We start from the raw sequence: 20,297 nt of genomic DNA, 5'->3' as shown, positions 1-20,297 counted from the left end.
CGTGGTATGAAAAGCAACTGAATACATACACTGGTCCATAGTTTGCATTGTCCCTGTTCTTGCAGACTGGGAGCAATAACATACTGGATTTTAATCTTAGTTCTGCAGGTAACCAAATGTGTGACGTTAGGTAAGTCTCTGCATTTCTCTGAGAGGCTGGAACCGAGTCTCTTTGCAGAAGTTCTGTGGTTTTTATGACGAATCACTCTTCTTCCTCCTTTTGTAGAGTATTATTTGTCCATGGAAGTTTTCAGGCTTTTCATAAAATGTTTTGTCACTAGGACTCCTGAAATCTGCATGAGAAGTACAGGTACCCGATAAACTAGGGACCTCGGGGAACTTTTAATTCAATGCCCACGTTTTGCTGATGAGGAAACTAAATCCCCAGAAGGTGTAGGGACTTACCCATGCAACTCCAGGACCAGAATCGGTAGCTCACTCCCAACAGAGCGGCCTTTGTACAGCTACTTCCAACCACCAGGTCAGACATGGATCTTGATATTCACAAACCGACTCTCCTGCCTTTTTTGATGGACTCTAATGTGTTCATTAGGATGAAACTACTCAGCAAAAAATGTGTGGTCAGTTTTTTTTTCCTCAGCAAATTCACACAAAGTCGAAGCCATTTTCTGTGGCTAAGAATACAATTGATCAGAAAACATCCAAAATTCCGGGTATTTAGAGGAAAGTGCCTTGTTCAAAGTCATCAGGCAAATGAGGAACAGGGCCAGTACTGGAAATAGAAAGCTTCAGAGAGACACCTGGAAGATAATGGATGTGGCAGGCTGTCCATACAGTCCTTCCGGCTTCCCAAACTCCAGATGGACTCCCCACACTGTCAAATTGATTGATTGAAACACCATTGCCAAGGTGTTCTCAAATCCCCAGCACATGGATATGGCTGCATGTTTGTTTCTAAAAGACTCTAGGTCAGAACATCACCTTCCCCCCTTGCAAGCGTCAGTAGAGTTGCCACCAGCTAAAGAGGAAAACAGACCCTGATGAGCAAGTTCCATGACCACTGGGATGTAAGTAAAGAAAATTGAGGCAGACAGAAGAGAGAGCTTGGATTTGTTTTTCATGGGGTTTTTGGCTGTCTCTTAAACAAATCTGACCCTAGGTATAAGCTTGCCCTTTTTGGTCCCAACTTCTCTGGTTATAAAATATATGTTTGGCAACTGCTCTGAAAGTTATTAAAGTTGCAGCAGTAAACTATGGGAGGCCAGAGAATTTCAGACAAAAGTTATTGCATCAGTAACTCAGAAACTAATTCCTAAAACTCTTGACACATTTATCCAGAGGGCTAGTGCCAATATAAAAATGGAAATCATTGTCAAGGGCCACTGTGTACCTAGAATTAAAATCCATCATTCCTCAGAGCAGAGAGCAACGATTTTGGCAGAATATGAATAGTCATGCCTTTCACCACCATCTTTCCTCAAAAATGAGGTCCTTTCTTTTTCAGAAGAACAAGAAAAATTCTGCTTTCTTTTTTTTTTCCTTTAGAACCCCTCGTTTACATTTTCTTTTCAAATATTCGTTTGACAGTTTAAACCAAAAAGCCTCCTTGATCTTATTGAATTGCACTGGTTTTAGTTTGGATAGAAAACCTGCTGGGTACAGTAACAGAGAACAAACTTTACAACAGCAATAATCCCTTCTACAGCATCTATTGTGGGGAAGCTTAATATACTTTTATTAAATGGCTGAGGCACTGGCTCCAGTGATCTGAATTAACTACAGAAGAGCATACAAAGGTAACAGAACTACCTTCTTCACTCAACAGACTCCCACTGCACACCCAGCAACATGGCTTGGACCAGAGACTCAAAACTGCCATCCAGGAAAGCCCCATGAAAAGACCATCAATTGCCTTAGGGAATGCCTTCGTCCCTGAAAGTTAGCAAAGATGGAAAGACTTGATGGGTCCCAGCGTTGCAACCAAATAGAGAAATGGGCCCTCAGATTCACTGCTGGAAGATTGACAGTATGCCTCAGTTTTAAACGTGCGTGCACTCTGACTCAGATTCTAAGAATTTGTCCTCAGGCAGTATTTACATAAGTACACAGGGTTGGCTTCAGCGTGATCATAAAGAGGAAAAATCAGGAGCGATGCACAAATCATTAAAAAGGCAATCATTGAACTGGTTATGTAATCTATATTTATTGTCTCATAACAGTAAAACATACCGAGACACACCATTGAGTGGCAAAGTGCAATCACAGCACAGGTGAAATTACAGCTGAAAAGGTGTTCGCTGAGGTGTTGACCGTGGTTATCTCTGAATAATGAGTTTCTGGGTGACTTTTACTTTTCTTTACCAACTTTTCTGAATTCTTGGATTTTTAACATTTTTATCATGAGTGTCACGTTATATTTGTGGTGGAAGATGCTTTAAATTTTTCTTAAACAGAAAACTAGTCTTTCCCTAAACTCCTTAGCACTGGCACTGCCATGCCTAAGCCCAACCTAGTGATACTGTGATGAGTTCACGCGTGTACAGTGGTCCCCCCTTATCTGCAGGGCATAATGTTCCGAGTGGATGCCCGAAATCGTGGATAGTACTGAACCTGATATAATACTATGTTTTTTCCTATACAGGCAGACATCTATGATGAAATTTAATTTATAAATTAGGCGCAGTAAGAGATGAATAACAACCAGTAGAAAAATAGAACAATTATAACCATATACTGTCATAAAAGTTATATGAATGGCTTTGGGGCCATTATTAAGTAAAATAAGGGTGACTTGAACACAAGCACTAGATACCATGACAGTCAATCTAATAAGCTAGCCGGCTGCTGAGTGACTAAGGGGTGGGTAGTGTATACAGCATGGATACGCTTCACAAAGGGACGATTCGCATCCCTGGCAGACGGAGCAGGACTGCCCGAGATTTCATCATGCTACTCAGAACCACATGCAATTTAAAACTTATGAATTGCTTGTTTCTGGAATTTTCCATTTCATATGGGTAACTGAAATCGCAGAATGCAAAACCATGGGTGGGGGAGGAGACTACTGTATCCATATATCAAAACTCATCCATTTATGTACTTTAAGTCATCAAATTGTGAACTTTTAGTACATGCCATCTATTGTACCTCAATTAAACCTCAAAAAGTTCTCTCTAAAAGGGAAGAAACTATGTAATGGTCCATGTAATTTCCATTCTCTACGCAAAATTGTCAAAATAACTGTACTTTTTTTTAAAACAACCTGAATCAATGTTGGAAAGTAAATTTGATGTTCCAATCAGTGACAGGAGGCTATTCTGCGAGGTTAAAAGCCTGAGTGAGGTGTAAAAGTGTTCATTTAGCTTATTCTCGGTTCTCCCACGGTGTCGTATCCTTGATTATAGATAGATGCAGAGCTCACCGTGTGACCTGCTTTTGTCTTTCTCTGTTTTGCACTTTTTGCAGAGTCCACGTCAATCTTAGGTACCTTTTACCTCAAAATATATGCTTCAGTGCACTTTAATTTTCCTGCAGTGAATAAATAGCCCTTGCTAGCTTCCCTTAAGTAACTGCAGAGCAACCCTGAAGACTCTGAGACTTTGGGATCAGATAAAATTCTGATAACCAAGCATTCTTTCCAGAGATTATTATGAATAGACAGACAAATGTTTTGAAGACTATTCCTTCACCCTGCAGCCATGTTTCCTCAAGTAGATATACTCTGTTCCTGTAAGACTAGCCACTAAAATCGTCCAACGGTCTGTAATTGCCTAAAGAGAATAATATGACAAGAGTAAAGAAAGAAAGAAAGCGTGGCCACGGTGGGTTTGAGAACTGGGTCTCGGAGTTAGCCAGACCAGAAGGGAGCAAATGCTGTAGGCCCCTCTTGGGGTCACTCTCCTGAGAGCCACTGAGGGTTCCATCTCTGGATGGCAGGTGCCTTGAAGAATAAGGGCCCTGATGTCATGGCAGGAGCAGGCCCTCTCTGCAGGGGAGGCCCACTTCTCATCACTGTTTCCCCTCTGCTTTCCCATGCAACCAGCTGGACAGTGCTGCAGGGACGAATCGGGCGCCCAGAGAACCCATTCCGAGTGGCCCTGGAATACGTCTCAAGTGGAAACCGAAGCTTGTCTGCAGTGGACTTCTTTGCCCTGAAGAACTGCAGTGAAGGTATGTGAAACTGACTTTCCCCTTCACTCCCTGATAGCTCGTTGTCTTAAGTGTGTCGAGAACCTGCCACCATGATGGGCTGGCAATGTGCACACTTCTACAAGAACATCTACAGTGCTTAGGGCCTTGTTCTCAATGTTATCAAGAGCTTCATAGCCCAGCTGATCAATTTTCAAAGGCTGAGTGTAACATTCTACCTGCTTAACTTAAAATGTCACCAAATAGAATATAGTCTTTATAAGAGAACATAGTAGCTTAAATTCCCTGGCTGCCAAATGATTTCAGCTATATATATATCTATATATATATTTAATTTTGATTGTGGAAAATTTCAAATGTGTACAAATAAGCAGAATAATGCAATGAACCCTCATGTACCCTCAACCCAGGTTCAGTAATCATCAACATCCTGCCATTTTTGTTTCAGCTATAGCTCTACCCACTCCTCACCCCACCAACTCGATAATTATTATTACACTTTGTTTTTCCTGAGGCAAAATTTACAACTAAGTATTTGTAATGATTGGGTTTAAACTATTATTAAAAGACAACATGGGAAATGGTTATATGTCAAATTTTTCACTTATTTTGTAAAAATCATTAGAGCATGGCCCAGTGTCATTGAATTCCTTTTGCGTTAGTCTCACATTGTGAATTTATTTCAAGAGAAGGCATATCTCTCTGGAAGCATAATTTGTTGATTGTTTTCTTCTTTTTGCCTTTGTTGCCAGGAAACTCTAAACTAAATGCAATCCTCTATCACAGTGATTATATCTGTGTAATCTTTGGATAAGCTTCTTTCCCCCTCCCTCTACAGAGTTTTTGATCTTCTATTCCTATTTTCAAGATCACATTTTATATGTATCTTTTATTAGATATTGCCTCAATTCTGATTGGGAAGCAGGATGAAATGGATCGTCAATCAATATAGGAGGTTGATCTTTCCTTGACTCTTTAGAAGGCTTAGGGCCATAGTCATAAACATCCTTTATTGTTTCCCACATGTAAAAGGTATAGGAGACAGGTATAGGAAAATCTTAGAGAAAAAGTTGCTTACATTGCTGCTATACTGCGGTGTCTGCCTCTGCCCGGAGGTTCACTGGGGAGGGAGCTCTCATCTGTGCTGTGGAACCCATGGTCTGAGGGGCCCCAGAATGAAGTGTGGACAGGAAGAAGGCTGTGTCACCCTCAGACCGAAATTCTCAATATAGACTGTTCATGAACAGCCATGAAGGCCCCTCACACACAGCCATCTGTTGCATGTAGAGGCCCGGTTTTGAATCTCGTGCCTCTTGGAGCTGGTGTCCGAAAGCGACTCCCTTAGGTAGGGAGCTCCACTGATCACCCAGCTTCTTATGCTTCTGTGGCACTTCATTTATTGCTGGCTTTGCAAGAACATTCACAAAGTGTTTTTTTTATCTTCAATCAAAACTGGTTTATGTGTGGGGAAAAGAAAAATCACCATAATGTGATAGATTGAACTTCACTTCAAGTTGAAAAGGTGGTTAACCTGTGATGTGAGGCAATGTACAAGAAACATGTGGTTTGGGAGAAAGCCAGGAGCTTGTACAAATGTTTCCGCACTCACGAGCTTGGGGATTTGTGAATGTCTCTCTGGACATCATCAATCCTCGCAGATGTCAAGGGTCTGTGTACCGTCCAAAAGAGGCCATGTGTTGAAACAGAGCCAGTTAACAGGAATGAGACAGGGAAAAGGTATCAGTTCCCAGCATTGACCTAATCTCATTGGAGGAACATTAGGAGAAGGGAATAAGAGACTACAAATCTCCAGACATCAGGCTCAGCACAATTACTCCTGCAAAAATTCTTTGTCCTTTTGATCAAGGATCTCAACCAGTTGTACAAATTTTTCTTCCTTACCCCTACAACTCCCTTTTACCTACAAAATTCTTCTTCTGTAGCTTATATTGCATTTGCAGTGAGTCAGTTGGAGAGTTTAAAAGACCTGTTTCTTGTCTGCTTCTCTACTCTTATGAAACCAAGAGAGTTGACCTCTCTAACTTTCTCTAATGATCCAGAAAGTGTTTCTTTTGGCAGGACACTTTCTGAGGGGAGAGTGAAAAGAAGTCTGCCTCTGACTCACTAGGGAAGGTAGGTTGGCCAAGAGACCTAAGAACATTCTCATGGTCCCGTTACCTTTCTTCAGAGGCTCGAGGTCCAAGAACAGATGATCTCCATGGGGGGCAGATGTCCTCTGTGCTCCTTCTCTGGCTGGGACTCCTGTGGTCACCAAGGGGGTGAAGGGATTCGTATGGATGTGTAAGGCAGAGAGCAGAGAAGAAAAAAGTGATCACAGTGTTTCCTGAGAATATCTAACTCTTCACCCCGCAGCAGAACAAATTTAGGTACACATCAGTTGGTGTGGACAAGTTGCAAACATAAGAAGCATCCTGAAACTATACTCAGCGTATTTAAAGAGGAGTTATTTTCGAGGCATACTCAAGGCCTATTTGATGTAGACAAATCTGTGTTTTCTGAGATCAGTGCTTTGGTTAGGTCACGAAGGGGAGGAGGAAAGGGAAGAGAAGTTGTGTCTTGGAGAAGGGTGAGCAGGGCTGGTGAAATGCTAACCAGGGTTGTAGAGAGGTCTACAGGATGGCTGGTCTGTTTTCTGACAGTATCTTGGTCCCCTCATATGAGGCATAGACAGAACATGAAGGAAACACATCTGTAGAACTCCACAGCTCTTCCTTGGCCCACATGAAGAGAGGTGCCGTTTTAGTTAATCCAGAGGAGCTTTACAGGGGATGCTGGAATAGTTCTCCCTGCATAGGAAACGATAGCTGTCTGTGGGTTTCATCAGAGCAGCGTCCCTGCCTCTGTGCTCTCTGAATCATGACACCTATCTATCACAGGGCATAACACTTAATAGGTGCTCAGTTGGTAAGCAATAAAAGCTAACATCAGTGGAGCACTTACCATGTGCAAAGGCAAAAATATGTGTGCTTTCTCATGTGAGCTTTACAATAATGCTCCATATTCAGCAGGGCGGGGTTCACATTACCCATGAGGGTTATTTCCCTCACTTCTCTAGCTCAGAAAGTGGAGTAGGCTAGGGGGAGAATCCAAGGTGAGAAACGCAGTCTCACCCCCTGAACACCTTAGAAATATGTCCCAAAAGACTTGGAGATGGACAGATATCTTAACTGCTCTGGGCCTAAAATGAGGGCATTTGAACTAGATTCATGGTCTTCAAATGTTTTTTAGAACATAGTCTTGTACAGAAGTCCAGTATATAAAATTACACAAGCAGATCTGCGCTAGTGGAAGTGAGGATGAGGGGCTCAAGACCCACCTACTCCGCAGCCTTGACACTCCCTTACACACATGGTGTTTTATGAAATACAGTTTGAGAACCCCTGGACAGTCTGATTTTCAACTCTCCTATTAACTCCAGCTCTTTGATCTTACAATTCTGTGCTTACATAAAACGTGACAGCCAAAACTACTTGTATTAACCGTACTCCTTTAAATGATTAAAACTAAGCACAAAGCTATTGTACTTTGAATATGGGTCATTTTCACAAGACAGATTCCTGTCCTGGTGGGTCCTAGCTTTGCAGGGCTGGATCTAGTACAGATGCTTCCAATAAAAAAATGTGTAGCATCTGCCAGCCCGTCTCCTCTCCTACTCCACAAAAGGCAGTGAGGGGCAGTAGAGGATGTCATCCTTAGGCCAACAGGAGACACGAGAAAATGAACGAAGCAGAACAAATAGATTTTAATCTTTAGCCAGCCATGTGGAACCAATCAGCCTCTGGAGTAGGCTCCAAAATCCAACTGCGTAAAATCAGGGATAACCTCACAGGCTCCTGGCAGCCTGGCCCCAACTGGGCACTTTCTGTTCCAACAGCAAGCAAGGCCCCGGCAGGATCTTCCATCTGTCCTTGTAAAACAGAGGTTACTGTGGCACTCTGTCTTGGGGCTGCCAGCAGAAAAGTCTCTGTGTAGCAGACTCATCCATCCGTCTATGCATTCACTCATTCATTTGACAGACACGGAGCAAATACTGAGAAGCATGCATACTGACACTGACGTGAACGGGCTGCTGCCATCTTAGGACTGGGTTTTGGTGTGGTGGCTTTAAGCTCTCCATTCTACTTGACACAGAAACTGCTCCCCATAGGGGATCCCTGAGTTACATTTAATTTGCACCAGATATTGAATAGGGGCTCCATTTGCAGAGATATCTTCCTCCAAACTAGTGCCAACTTGCCTTTCTCAGAAAGTCCACACAGAGTGATCACGGATGCAGCAATCAGGGGATTTAAGTCCCCTTGCCACCTCTTATTTGCCATCGACTAGCCAACTCTTCAGATCAGAAGGGATATTGAAGGTCTCCCCCAGAACTGGAACATCATTTTTTAATTTAAAATAGGAATAAAAACATGTCAATGGTTGTTCCCAAATTGACCTTAATCGTGAAGGTCAAATGGGAAGACGGCTGTGGAGGTGCGTTGTAGGTGATGCCCTGTGCTACCTGACCTCTCTGGGTCTCACCTGGCCTGACGCTTTTAAAGACAGAGCTGTTCCCTCCATGCTGCTCAGTTTCTTGTGGAGAAAATACTGTTCACGAAACAAACTGGCTCTTCTAACGCCTCCTGCAAAGAATGACAACCAAATGCCATGGGGGTGATGAAAGCCACAGCACTGCCAACTTGAGACTGGCATCGAGACGGCCCCACCTGGGTTGGTCACCTCAAGGGACTGAATCAGCTAGGCAGTGGTGGGATCTATTGCTTGAAAGTGAAAGCCGCTGAGAAATTGTAGCCGCAGCCTCGTGTCCTAATTTAGTTCTCGTTGTATCCTCCAGGTGGAGGTGAACCCCATTTTCAAACCACTCCCCTCCTTAACTCCCTCTTTCTAAAACTTCCTGCCCATAATTTCTCTGTGGATTGTGCTATTTAGAAGATAAGCATTAATGATGATTTTGTCTAGTCTCTGAGATCTGTTCACATTTCACCAAACACCTGCCTACATCACACCTTGTTCTAACTACACCACCCAAAGAGTGTTTTCCCTCTTTGTCTTTCATTCTGTCTTTCAAAGTCCTGCACTTCTTTCAAATCTCAGCACAAATACTATCTTCTCTAAGAAGTCTCAGCTCAGAATTGTTTCCATATATTTCTATTTTTAAAATAATTAAAAATAGAGAGGTGCCACAGTCTACTTCTTTCCAGAGTTATTCATGTGTCTTATTCAGGAGCTGCTAAGTTCGTAGAATCAAAGACGGGGTTTTTTGCCTTTTTTTTTAAATCTCTGTATCCCAGTTAGCAACTAATGGTGCTTTTCTCATGGTACACACTGAATGAAGAGATTCTTGTTACAAAGTAGGACAGAGATTACAGGCTTTGGTATCAGAATGAGTGTGGAATCCCAGCTCTATCACTTACCACACTTTTGAGCTCACAAGTTTTTAAAAACCTATGAGTTTGGATTTTCTCATCAGTAGATGTGGCTAAGAACGCATCATTATAGGTTTGTTGGGAAATGAAAACTGATACTGTGTGTAGAGCCCGTAGCACCTTGCTTGGCACAATGAATGCCGTCGCTTTCTCTCTCCTGCATCCCTCAACTAAGCTTAATGGCCTCATTCTGGAACCAGGGCCGAATAATTCTGCACAACTACTCCAGGGTACACTCTGATCTACGTTCTGATTTTAAAGGGCAGCTATTTCTCTTCCCCCCACAATCTATGCTTTTATCTCTAATAAAGTCAATTTTTTTCCTTTGTGACAGGGTGCACAGAACCCATTGTGCCACACAAAGGAGTAGGACTTTATAATCCTGTGGGGATGATTGGAGGCCAGGGAAGAGCCTAGAAGTCTTTTGACCTGTTTATCACACCGCCTTCCTCACGCAGACTGAGCCCAGGGTCTCAAACTGCCAGGCCCTTAGCTGGTAGAACAAGGCAAAGATTTTTGCCAGTTCTTCCTTTCCCTGCTGAAGTACAGCTGCTGTTGGCAGAGACTTCCTTACTCTCAAATGACTTATTCATAATCTAATAAAGCCAATTAAAAAATGCCCCACAAAATGCTTAGGAACAACCATTGCTGGGGCAACTATTTTAAATATTCGACCATTAGAAATTGCCCGAAATGGGGGTAAACCGAAAAGGTTTTTAAATAAAAATAAACAAGGAACCAGTGTGCTGAGGTCATTGTATTCCCAGAAGAAAATTATTTTCAAATTACAACTACATAAAAGAAATAATCAAAAGGATTAATCACACTAAAATGATTGGTCTATTTTACAAGTAATTTGGAGCAATATTCAGTCATTGCCATCAATGTCTAGTAGTAAAATAATAATGAATTTCATTCTCTAATGTATTTATTTTATTAATCGCACTAAATGGTGTTGTTATTGCTTATAAATATTTCATAACTTTTAATTCATTAAAGTGTTCAAAGAATTTCCAAAAGTATTTATTAGTTTTAAATCATCCTTAGTATTCAATTATGTGACTGCAACTCTGCCTAAGTAATTTTTAAAAATTATTGTTTTGGGTAATGGGAGTCTCTTTGAATGTGAAGGATTAAACCCCAGTTATTAATGAGGCTGATGTTCCAGCTGATGATGAATGAGGGGCTTGGAGAAGTTGTGTTCCCTCTTAGGATGTCTAAGGACCCTCTATAGCCGTTCCTTAAAGTCTGTGTCCATGAGGAGAACAAGGTGGACCCAGATAAATTAATTCCAGAGATGATGAGAGAAATGTCAGGGTTGACATGGGTTTCAACCCCCACCCTCTCCGTCTTCCTGAAACAGCTAAGAGCGAATTCATTCATTCCAACCTTACCTCCTCGCTATTTCCTTCATTCTTTGATAGAGGCTCTAATGAATGAAATGGGCAAAAAGATGTGATCAAAAGGAAAACAAGGGACACTGTGTTGTGAACAGTGGAAAGCAAACAGGATTGGGATAAGAAAAACAAGAATTTGAATCTTTAGTTGTGTGAGTGCTATGTGTCCACTGCACCCTGCAGTGCAAGATAATTCATGGGTGAAATGAAGACAATGGTCCCTACCCTGGCGTCTGGATTAAATATGATAGTGTGTGTGCCGTGCGTGACACACTGCCTGCAGCCTGGTGGGAAGTCAAATGGCTGTAGTTCTGCCTCTCTCTGAGTCCGAGCGTCTCATGGTAGCATTGACCAAGCGGCCTTGGAAACTCTTAATTAACCATGGTACAAACAACTGATCCGAGTTATCAGGAAACACTGGATTAACAGTGAATGCACAACCCGGGGCTTGATGAAGTCTAAGGACTTGCCTGGGACAACTGGGCTGACTGTGCTCTTAGTGCTGTGCCCCCAGATCTGAGACCAGCCTCTCTGCAGTGCCTCCAGAGCCTCGGAGCCCGTCCACACAGGCTCTGGCTAAAGACGTTCAGCTGTGGGCAAACTGGGAGGCGCCAGGATCCAACAAGTGGGTTGGGATAAAGTGGGGCCAGTGCTTCTCACACGTGGACACTTAGACCTCAAGGATATGTAGTGGTGTTTTGAGAAAGTGCAAACTCACTGATTCAACATGGTACATCTTTCCAGACCTTCGGTTTTATCAAAAGATTGCAGTGGAGGGACATTTTTATATGAAAACTAATATGGCTACATATTGGGCTCTGATGCAGACTGCACACAAATTTTAAGATAAAACATGGGTTTTAAAGACCTTTCCTGCTCATAGTAATCTCCAGATTCTGGGAGGTGACTCCACCCTTCTCTGCCATCTGGGGCACATCAGAGAGATGTTGGTGAAGCACCATTCCAGGGGGACAGAGGGACATGGGTAAGGGAAGGAGGTACAGCCAGGCCTAATATCACCTGCTGGAAAGCTGAAGCCCGTGAGCAGGTATCCTCTCATTACGAGCCACAGGTGGGCAGGATGGCAGGCAGAATCGCATGGTGACACCAGAGACAGCAATGGGGTCCTAATCTACCAAATCAAACAGAGAAGGGCTCAGTTCCTAAAACTGAGGTACAAGATCAAGGCCAGATTAACCAGTATTAGATTTTAAAGTCCCCTGTGCATTGGCCTAAAGCTTCTGAAATTTCCCAAAGGACAGAATTGACCTCAGAGTTTTTGTTTTGTTTTGTTTTGTTTTGTTTTTTGTTTTGTTTTGTTTTGTTTTGTTTGAAGGGGGACCCAGAGAAGGGTACTAAGTTTCATCTGAAGATCTGGGAGACATTGTACTTCCTCCCCGCCCAGACCCTTGGACAGAGCCCCTCAAACCAGGGGCTGTGAGAACCGAACGTCAAAGTCCCCAGGAGTGGAGGAGCCTGAATGGGGGCTGGGGGAGCATTTGCTAGCTGATGGGCGTCGCTGGGAGTACAAGAGCTGGCATTGCTGGGATGCGATGCTTTTTCTCTTTTTACTCACGGTTGGTTTGAAGATTTGGGCATTCTCTGTCTGCTCGTTATGCTGGGAGCACAGTTTTTGTGGAACTTTAGTTTGCCTTCGTTGTGATTTGTATGGGGAGGAAGCACCGGGAGACGTTGCTCGGCAACTGCCCTGAAGGCCCCACAATGCACAGCTCGCAAACCGCAGGGCCAGTGGTCTCTGTGACCCCTCCACTCCAACCTTCTGGGATTCTCTGAGCAGCATTTGGGTGGGTGTACAGTCTTTTGGATTTTGCTGCTTCTGCTCTTTCATTTAGCTCTTAGCCAGCATTTTGTGTCTGTAAAACGCTTAACAAACATTGACTAATTATCCCTCATTAATCATTCATGCAACTGGTAGACCAGGGTCTTATCATTTCCTTCAAGAACAGGGGTGTAATATCCTGCCTGGATCCCAAGTCACATGCAGGGGGGTGAGGAGGCCATCATGGCAGCACTGGGATCCTCCCAAGCTCACTGGGGGAGTGGGCCGGAAGGTGGACATGGGCTCTGTGAGGCTACAACCACACTGGGATGCCTTTTTGTTCTAATGAACAGGAAGGACGAGCCATATCGCTGGCCACTGGCAGCTGAGAGGCAATAAGCCTTAATTAGAGGCTTCTTCCTGGAAATTCACTTGGACATAATAAGCCTGTTGTCTTAAAAGGCCCAGAGAGGTTGAATGCCTCAACTTTCTTTTGCTTTTATAAGCTGATCTTTTCAATCATGTGCGAAATGTACATATAATGAAAACATTGGCTCTGATTAGCTCCCCAATGCTATAGGGACAGGCAGTGGGTCAGGAGGCAGGCTGTCTGTAGATTTATGGTTCAGGAACACCCAGCAGGGCAGGTGAACGAGCTGTCACAGCTGGGAACAGCAGTACAACAGACCTCGAGAGAGGGTCAATTTGGTCTGGGAAGGGCTGGGAATGGAGCAAGCTCCCTACTCTCCACTCCCCAAAGGTCAAGGAGAGCTTGTAAGCAGCCCAAAGCCTCTGTCCTGTGGACTTGGGCTTATGAGTAGGTAAAGCTGGCGTGAGAAATTCCTAGAATTACATTACATAGATTAGAGCAGAAAGCAACAATTACAAGTACAGATGTTCTCTATTTTTCTTCTTAACTTACCATCTCAGGACTGGTATCTTTCTTTCTTGCTAGTGCACAGACACACACACACACTTGCTGGCTTTCACATGCTCTCTCTAAAATATATATATATAAACATTAGAGGGCTGTCCTCCAGTCCATTTGCATATATACTTATATGTGTATATACTAATATGTACAAATACTGATATGTCCTCCTGTCCATTTGCTGCCATTTTTCCTCTCATGGCCCTTTTGCTCATTTCTCCACCCCTGACCTGTGGCTCTATGTAATGCCAAAGCATCTACTCCATTCACAGTCATATCATTTGTTTACTCTGTGTGATAATAAACAGGTAAAGGCATACACATCATTTCCCTTCTCAGCTGTTTGTTTTGGCATCTTGTGGACGGCCTCTCTCTACATCTCCATACCCTCAGCCTCTCTTTCCTCTGCTTCTCCCAGACTCTGGATGTCTGTGTCTTTTTGCTTGTCTGTTAACTCATTCTCACTTCTCAGCTTTCTTCCTCTCCTTACACGAGGCAAATTGGTCACTTGATCCCTGTGGCCACACCTCAGTGATCAGCGAAGCCTGCTCTGCTTTGCCTCCAGGCACAGACCTGAGGCTCTGTACCCGAGGACAACAGCTGAAATGGTCAGACTGGCGGGCTATACAGGGGCCAGGTCCGGGATGTGCACTTGTAGATTTCTCCTTACTCTAAACGTACATTTTCTCCTCCTTTTTCCCTTCACCTATTATTCCTCCCTTCCCTTCATGTGCCTGTCATTCTCCCATTAGGAGACCTCACCCCCACACACACACACACGCACACACACACTTACAAGCACATATGGACACATGAACAGTGGGGCTCTGTGGGCCATTTGGACATGGTGATCCCACAGAGGGCCACAGGGCCAGACCACAGCCCTCAGGTGGAGAGTGAGGTCTTACCTAAGGCCCAGGTGCTTCCTGGTGTCCATCATATGGCAAAGGCATGCATCTATGTTGATAAGATGGCCCAGCATTTTCCTCTGAGGGTCAAGAAATTAAACTGGAGTGAGCTCCTGGGTAGTGGCAGTTGAGGTTGCACTCAGTACATCAGGAAATACTAGAAGCTAGGAAGAAGAGTCTTGGGAAACCTCTCGTCAGCCAAGCACAGAGTCTGAACTCATGGCAGGCACTGGAGGTTTTCTCTTTTGTCTTTCCCAGTCTTTAGTAAAGTCACATTGAACATTCCAGCTTACCTTGGTTGGACTCCAAGAGTTTTTTCTGGACTTTGGCCAGGGTTTTAAAGGATTTAAACATCACTCCTAAAACTAGATTGATGATGGCAGTAGTGATCCATAGGATTCTCCAAGGAAATGACAAATCTCAGAAACAAAGAGGGAGGAAGGGAGGAAAGAAAAGAGGCTGTGAGTTCTAGCCACTCCCCCGACCATGTGCCAAACTTGGAGATTCTAAGCTTGTACGGACTAAGGAAGGTGGAATCTCCCTACCTGGTAACTGTCCACTGCATAAACTGGGCTCCTTGTTTCACCACCATTTAGTAACCTGACTCCACAACAGGAACCCATGCTTCCATAACCAACGCTAGAGACTTTTAATAAAGTCTCCAAAGAACCCAAACTCTTCGGGATTTTTTAAAAACCCATATTTTCCTTCTTGTGTTATTATAGTATCTGGTGCAACTTTGTCAGAAGCCCCAGTGACCTATGAGGTACTACCACCTCTTCTCATTCTCTGTTGCTTTTCAGAGATTTAAAAAAAAAAAAATCACACAGTCACCATTTGATGGGCTATTTTGTCAGGTGTAGAACTTCCCCTGCACTGCCGCCCAGCCCAGCCCTTGATTCCAGGGCACAGACAACCCCATTGAGTGAGGTATGAGGGGCATCCCAGTGCTCACTCTACGGAGTTCTAGCAAGGCTTCATAGAACTCAGGAGGATTGTTCAAGTGCCACAGCCTGTTTGATCTTTGCTTGTGTTATTTTTCCCTCCTGCTAAATTGCAAGTCTTCCACTTCATCTCTGCATCCCTGACACGTGGCTCAAAGCCTGGCACCCAACAGGCTCCATGGATTTTTGTAAAGTGTTGAGTGAGTGAATGAACAAATGAGTCAAGCAGGAGTGGAGTGGGGAAGTGTCTATGAATTCACAGTGGAAAATTGACATCAGTAGCTAGAAAACGTACACAGGCAAATACGTCAATATTTCAGATGATTTCAGATATCTACATCATCACTTAAGGGCATTCTACTTTCTAAGTATACGCCAAGACAAGCATGCCCAATTGCATGAGCTTAAGTTCCAGATTCTCCCCTGCCAAAATAATAATAATAATAATAGGAATAGTAATAACAAGTGTGGGCCCTCCAGTACACACCATCTAGAAACCCCTTCCCCAAGGCCCCAAACTCTGCCAGCACTACCCAGGATGGTGATCAGAGGTGGATACACCCCTATGTGATCGCTTAAGGTGGCATTCGGCCACTGCTCTGAAGATGTTACAACAGATCTGAACAGCAAATACACTTGTATTCGCTGTATTCCATCAACTCTCTTGCCTTTGGGGGCTTCAGTTAACAATGCAGTTCTTCACTTTTGAAAATCACAAGTTTCATATGATTTTGTATCTGGGAAGGGCATAAAGAATTTTTTTTCTTCCTTCCTCCCTCCTAATTTTACAGATTAGCAGACTGAAGCCCAAAGTTAAGGTTCTATAATCACCAAATAGCCGAGTCATAACTTTTTACCTCCTGTTCCATTTTTCCTGCAGTCTCACCCTGCTATTTCTCAGCTTTGGGAAGATTAGAAGGTGGCTTTAACATCTTTGTATTCTGTCAGGCACTACGCTCAGCATCCAGTCCGAGTCCAGCACAGAACGTATGCTCAGTCCGTGGTCTTCATTGAAATAAATGGAATACATGGCACCTAATAAAGTTTTAAATGCCGTGTTTCCCCAAAATAAAGACCTAACTGGAAAATAAGCCGTAGCATGATTTTTCAGGATGACATCCCCTGAACATAAACCTTAATGCGTCTTTTGGAGCAAAACTTAAAATAAGACCCGGTCTTATTTTCGGGGCAACACGGTGGGTGATAAGCATACTGGAAACTTATATGTCAGCTTGTATTTACAAAGAGAGGACCAGCCTACACCCAGGGCTGGGTAAGCTTATGAAGGGAGCTGTGGTGGGGGAAGAAAGCTCAGACTGGTCGTGATATAAAAGAATCAGCCCATTGGAACAGATTTTAAGGTTCTTAAACCTCATATAAAGGATGTAAATCTTACAGTCTACGTGCAAAAGTTAAAATTAAACTTAACCCACATCTTAGGAGAACCCCCCCTATAATCCCATTGATGGCAAACAGCTTACTCTCAGTTCTTAGAGTCAACTCTGACACGGGTCTTTTCTTTATCCCTTTTGGATAGATATTCTGACCAGTCAGAATTCTTCCCTTCTCCATTCTCCTTCCCATTCCTCTAGGGAGCAAACAAATGGAAAGGCTTCTGTGCTGTCTGACGATGGAAGAGCTCTCCATTCTGGCCTCCCCATGAGGTTCACTCCCTGTTGGGTTTTGGCCGTCGGGCAAGCCCCATGAACATGACTGAAGGAGTCCTTGCCTGCAGGTCACCTGGTCCACGTGGACCCCTGCAGCTCCTCTACAAGCCTCCACAGGTCTGCCCATACCCTCTCAGCCACCTCCGGGCCCTGCTGGGGCGACACTGAGACTCTCAGCACTGTCCCATGCTGTTCTGGGTTCCGAGGGTCTCTCCACCCACCAACTCCCAGCTGTCTCCCCTACTCTCCTGATCTGTTGAAGAGCCCAGAGCTAACTCAGGGCACACGCATCTTCTTGCTCGCAAGTCCCCTCAACCATGCTAGTCTGTCCCTCCTTCCTCCACGTCCACCAGGCCAAGTCCCAAGGAGGAAATGCACAGAACTTGCCCCAGTAGGGCCCCTCACTGGCTCTTCTTCTCTAAGCATCCCCCGACCACTGCCTCAGCCCCAGCTCTCCCTCATCCATATTTCTAAGGAAAAGCTGGGCAAAGACTCCTGAGTGGAGCTTTGGTTTCCTTGACAGTGAAAACCAGGGCACATGAAGGAATGGTTGTTTCCTCAAAGACAGCGTGTCCTTCAGAAACAACTGGCAGGATTTCTATCAGAACCGATTTCCTCGTAGTGCAAGCATGCTAGGGCTTCCGGCTTCCCTAAGCAGTGACATGATGCCCACGTGAGCCAGCCTCGTTAGCTGGCCCTTCCCCCAGCTCAGCTCCTGCCCTCATCTCACAGAAGTCTCCCCAGTTTCTCATGCTGCACCATTTCTCTTTCCAGGAGGGAAACAGGAACACATTCCTGAAACCAAAGCCTGTCAGCCATGCCAGGTGTGATTGTTACCCAAACTGGGCATTTCTTTTTCTGGTGTCTGCCATGGAGGTCAGGTAGCTGTCTTATACATAGGTAGATAGATAGATAGATAGATAGATAGATAGATAGATAATCTGGATCGAAAGCATCCCTTTAATTACCTCGAATCATGAAAGTCTCCAATTCAATATAGAACATGAACTCAGTAATATTTAGATTTTTCCCATTTTGAATCTGTATTTATAGCCCATAATAATGCGGGACTGTGGGGTTGTGTGACTTTTGGGGGGGGGCTATTTATTTATTTTTTTAGATTAAAGTTTATTGGGGTGACAATTGTTAGTAAAGTTACATAGATTTCAGGTATACAATTTCAAGGGATTAGATTTATTTCAGCGAGACCATTAGAAACTTTTGTAATCTCACTCCCAAAATAGGAGAAAAAAGGAGGTTTCATACGGGAGGGAGTGCCAATTCTTGCCAGTGTTACCCCAGTTTCAAGCGAAGGTATTATATTCTCCTGATGCGTTTCACAGACAGATTGCAATCTGGTTTCCACTATACTCTTCTTAATAACTTTTCTGAAGAGATGACTGAGTCTGAATTGTTGACTCAAATTGTACCCTCTTTCCAAGAATCCTGCTTTCAGAGGTGGAAATGATGAATTGAAGAGTTATTCATTTCAATTTTTTTAAATGTGTCCATCACTGAGGTCCCTGGGCTTGTGTACAAAGACTGAAAGACACAGTTCCCTCCAAAAAATAGACTGAGTCACCTGTATGTAGGCCAAGTCAACTATATCTACATAACCATGCAGTGCAGCCCCTGAGATCCAGAGGTGGCAGTGGTCCAGTGAGCTCATAGACCAAGAGTACACGTCCTGGTGGAAGCCAGGCTTTCATGAGGGTGTGAGACGAGTCCAGGTGATTTACACCTACACTTTCAAGTCAAGAGCCCAACCTCTTTAGGGCTCAGTAGTGTGACCTCAGAGAAGCACCGCCCTATGGAAAAGGCTGTGTCCCCAGTTCCCTAAATGTGCTGTTTTCCAAGAAATAGCTCAGCAGCGATGGATGAAGCCCCCTAGGAAGAAGGTAGCTAAAGCGAGGTCTCTGCTCCCAGGGAGGAGAGGTTCCCAGGAGCAACTGATTTATTGTGTTAATGCACACCCCAGGTTCTGCCTGAGACAAGATCCCCACACTTTTAGAAAAAGTCCTAGATAGCCAGGATGAAAGGGAAACTGAGGCTAACCCACTTCTACTGGGGACGCCTGGAGAGGGAAAGAGGCAGGTGCAAAAGAAAGAGAAGGGGAGGAACAAGAAGAGGGCATGGATGTTATGAATGTTGGTGAAAGCCTTCAGGAAACATCTTTCCCCAACATGGTGGTGATGTGAGGGTAATGCCAGACGGGGAGTCCATTATTGTGGTAACCCACGTAAATGGGAACCAGTAGGAGAGAAATTGTATATGCCAAACACTTTCATTCAATGTGGGAGTCTCTGGTTTTCTGGTTTGGGGTTTTTCTTTTTGTTTTGTTTTGTTTTGTTTTGTTTTGTATCTGCTGTTTGTTGGCACTTTGCTAGGTCCTAGACAGTATAAATATGAAACCAACTAAACCAGGTTTCTTGGCCTTAGAGAACTCAGTCTAGTGAGTATGACAGACACGGAAGGAAGTGACTACAACACAGTGAGATGAATGCAGATCAAGTTGTTTCACAGTGCTGCAGAAATGTGGCGAACACAGTAACTAACTCAGGGTCTGTGTAAAGGAAGATAATTCAACCGAGCTCTAGAGAGGAGCTGCACTAATAGAAGAGCACAGAAATTCTTCTCATGTCATGAGACCCCTCTAGTTCCATGAAGCCTCCCTGTCCCTCCTCCCCTTCCCCCAGTAGAATTGATCCACTTCCCTTGCTGTGCACACACCCCTTACACGACAGTCTTTCCACACTTTGTCACACATTAAACACTCTGCCTCCTTCTAATATACTGTAAACTCCTTGCATGCAAGGACGATGTTTTATTCATGTTTGCATCTTTAATACCTAGAATATTGATGTAGAATATTGTGTGTCAGACTGTTCCTTGCTAATAAGTGTTGGAAGGAAAGAAAAGAAAGAGGGAGGGAAAAAGGGAAGGAGGAAGGAAGAAAGAAAGGAGGGGGGAAGGGAGGAAGAGAAGAAATGAATTGCTTACACTGCCAGCATTTATTTTCATAATCTCCTATCATTCTCCTGTATTTCACCTCCTTCCATAACTCCTTCTCCAGGAGTTTTTTCCTTCATTCTCTTCTAATTCTCTGCCTCCTC

The 20,297-nt window shown here is 43.9% G+C and overlaps 1 protein-coding gene across 1 annotated transcript in view; it reads left to right on the top strand.

The window, feature by feature from the left end:
- Nucleotides 1-20,297, top strand: part of ALK (ALK receptor tyrosine kinase) — a 636,280-nt gene that overhangs the window by 472,228 nt on the left and 143,755 nt on the right. Inside the window, exon 5 of the mRNA XM_074331841.1 lies at nucleotides 4,004-4,131. Within this exon, the coding sequence (XP_074187942.1) occupies nucleotides 4,004-4,131 (128 nt within the window). The remainder of the gene's footprint in view (nucleotides 1-4,003; nucleotides 4,132-20,297) is intronic.

The sequence above is a fragment of the Rhinolophus sinicus genome, linkage group LG05, assembly GCF_036562045.2.
Source record: "Rhinolophus sinicus isolate RSC01 linkage group LG05, ASM3656204v1, whole genome shotgun sequence".
Lineage (NCBI taxonomy): Eukaryota > Metazoa > Chordata > Mammalia > Chiroptera > Rhinolophidae > Rhinolophus > Rhinolophus sinicus.
Note: the sequence above shows the minus strand (reverse complement) of the source record. Positions and strands in the feature narration are given on the sequence as shown.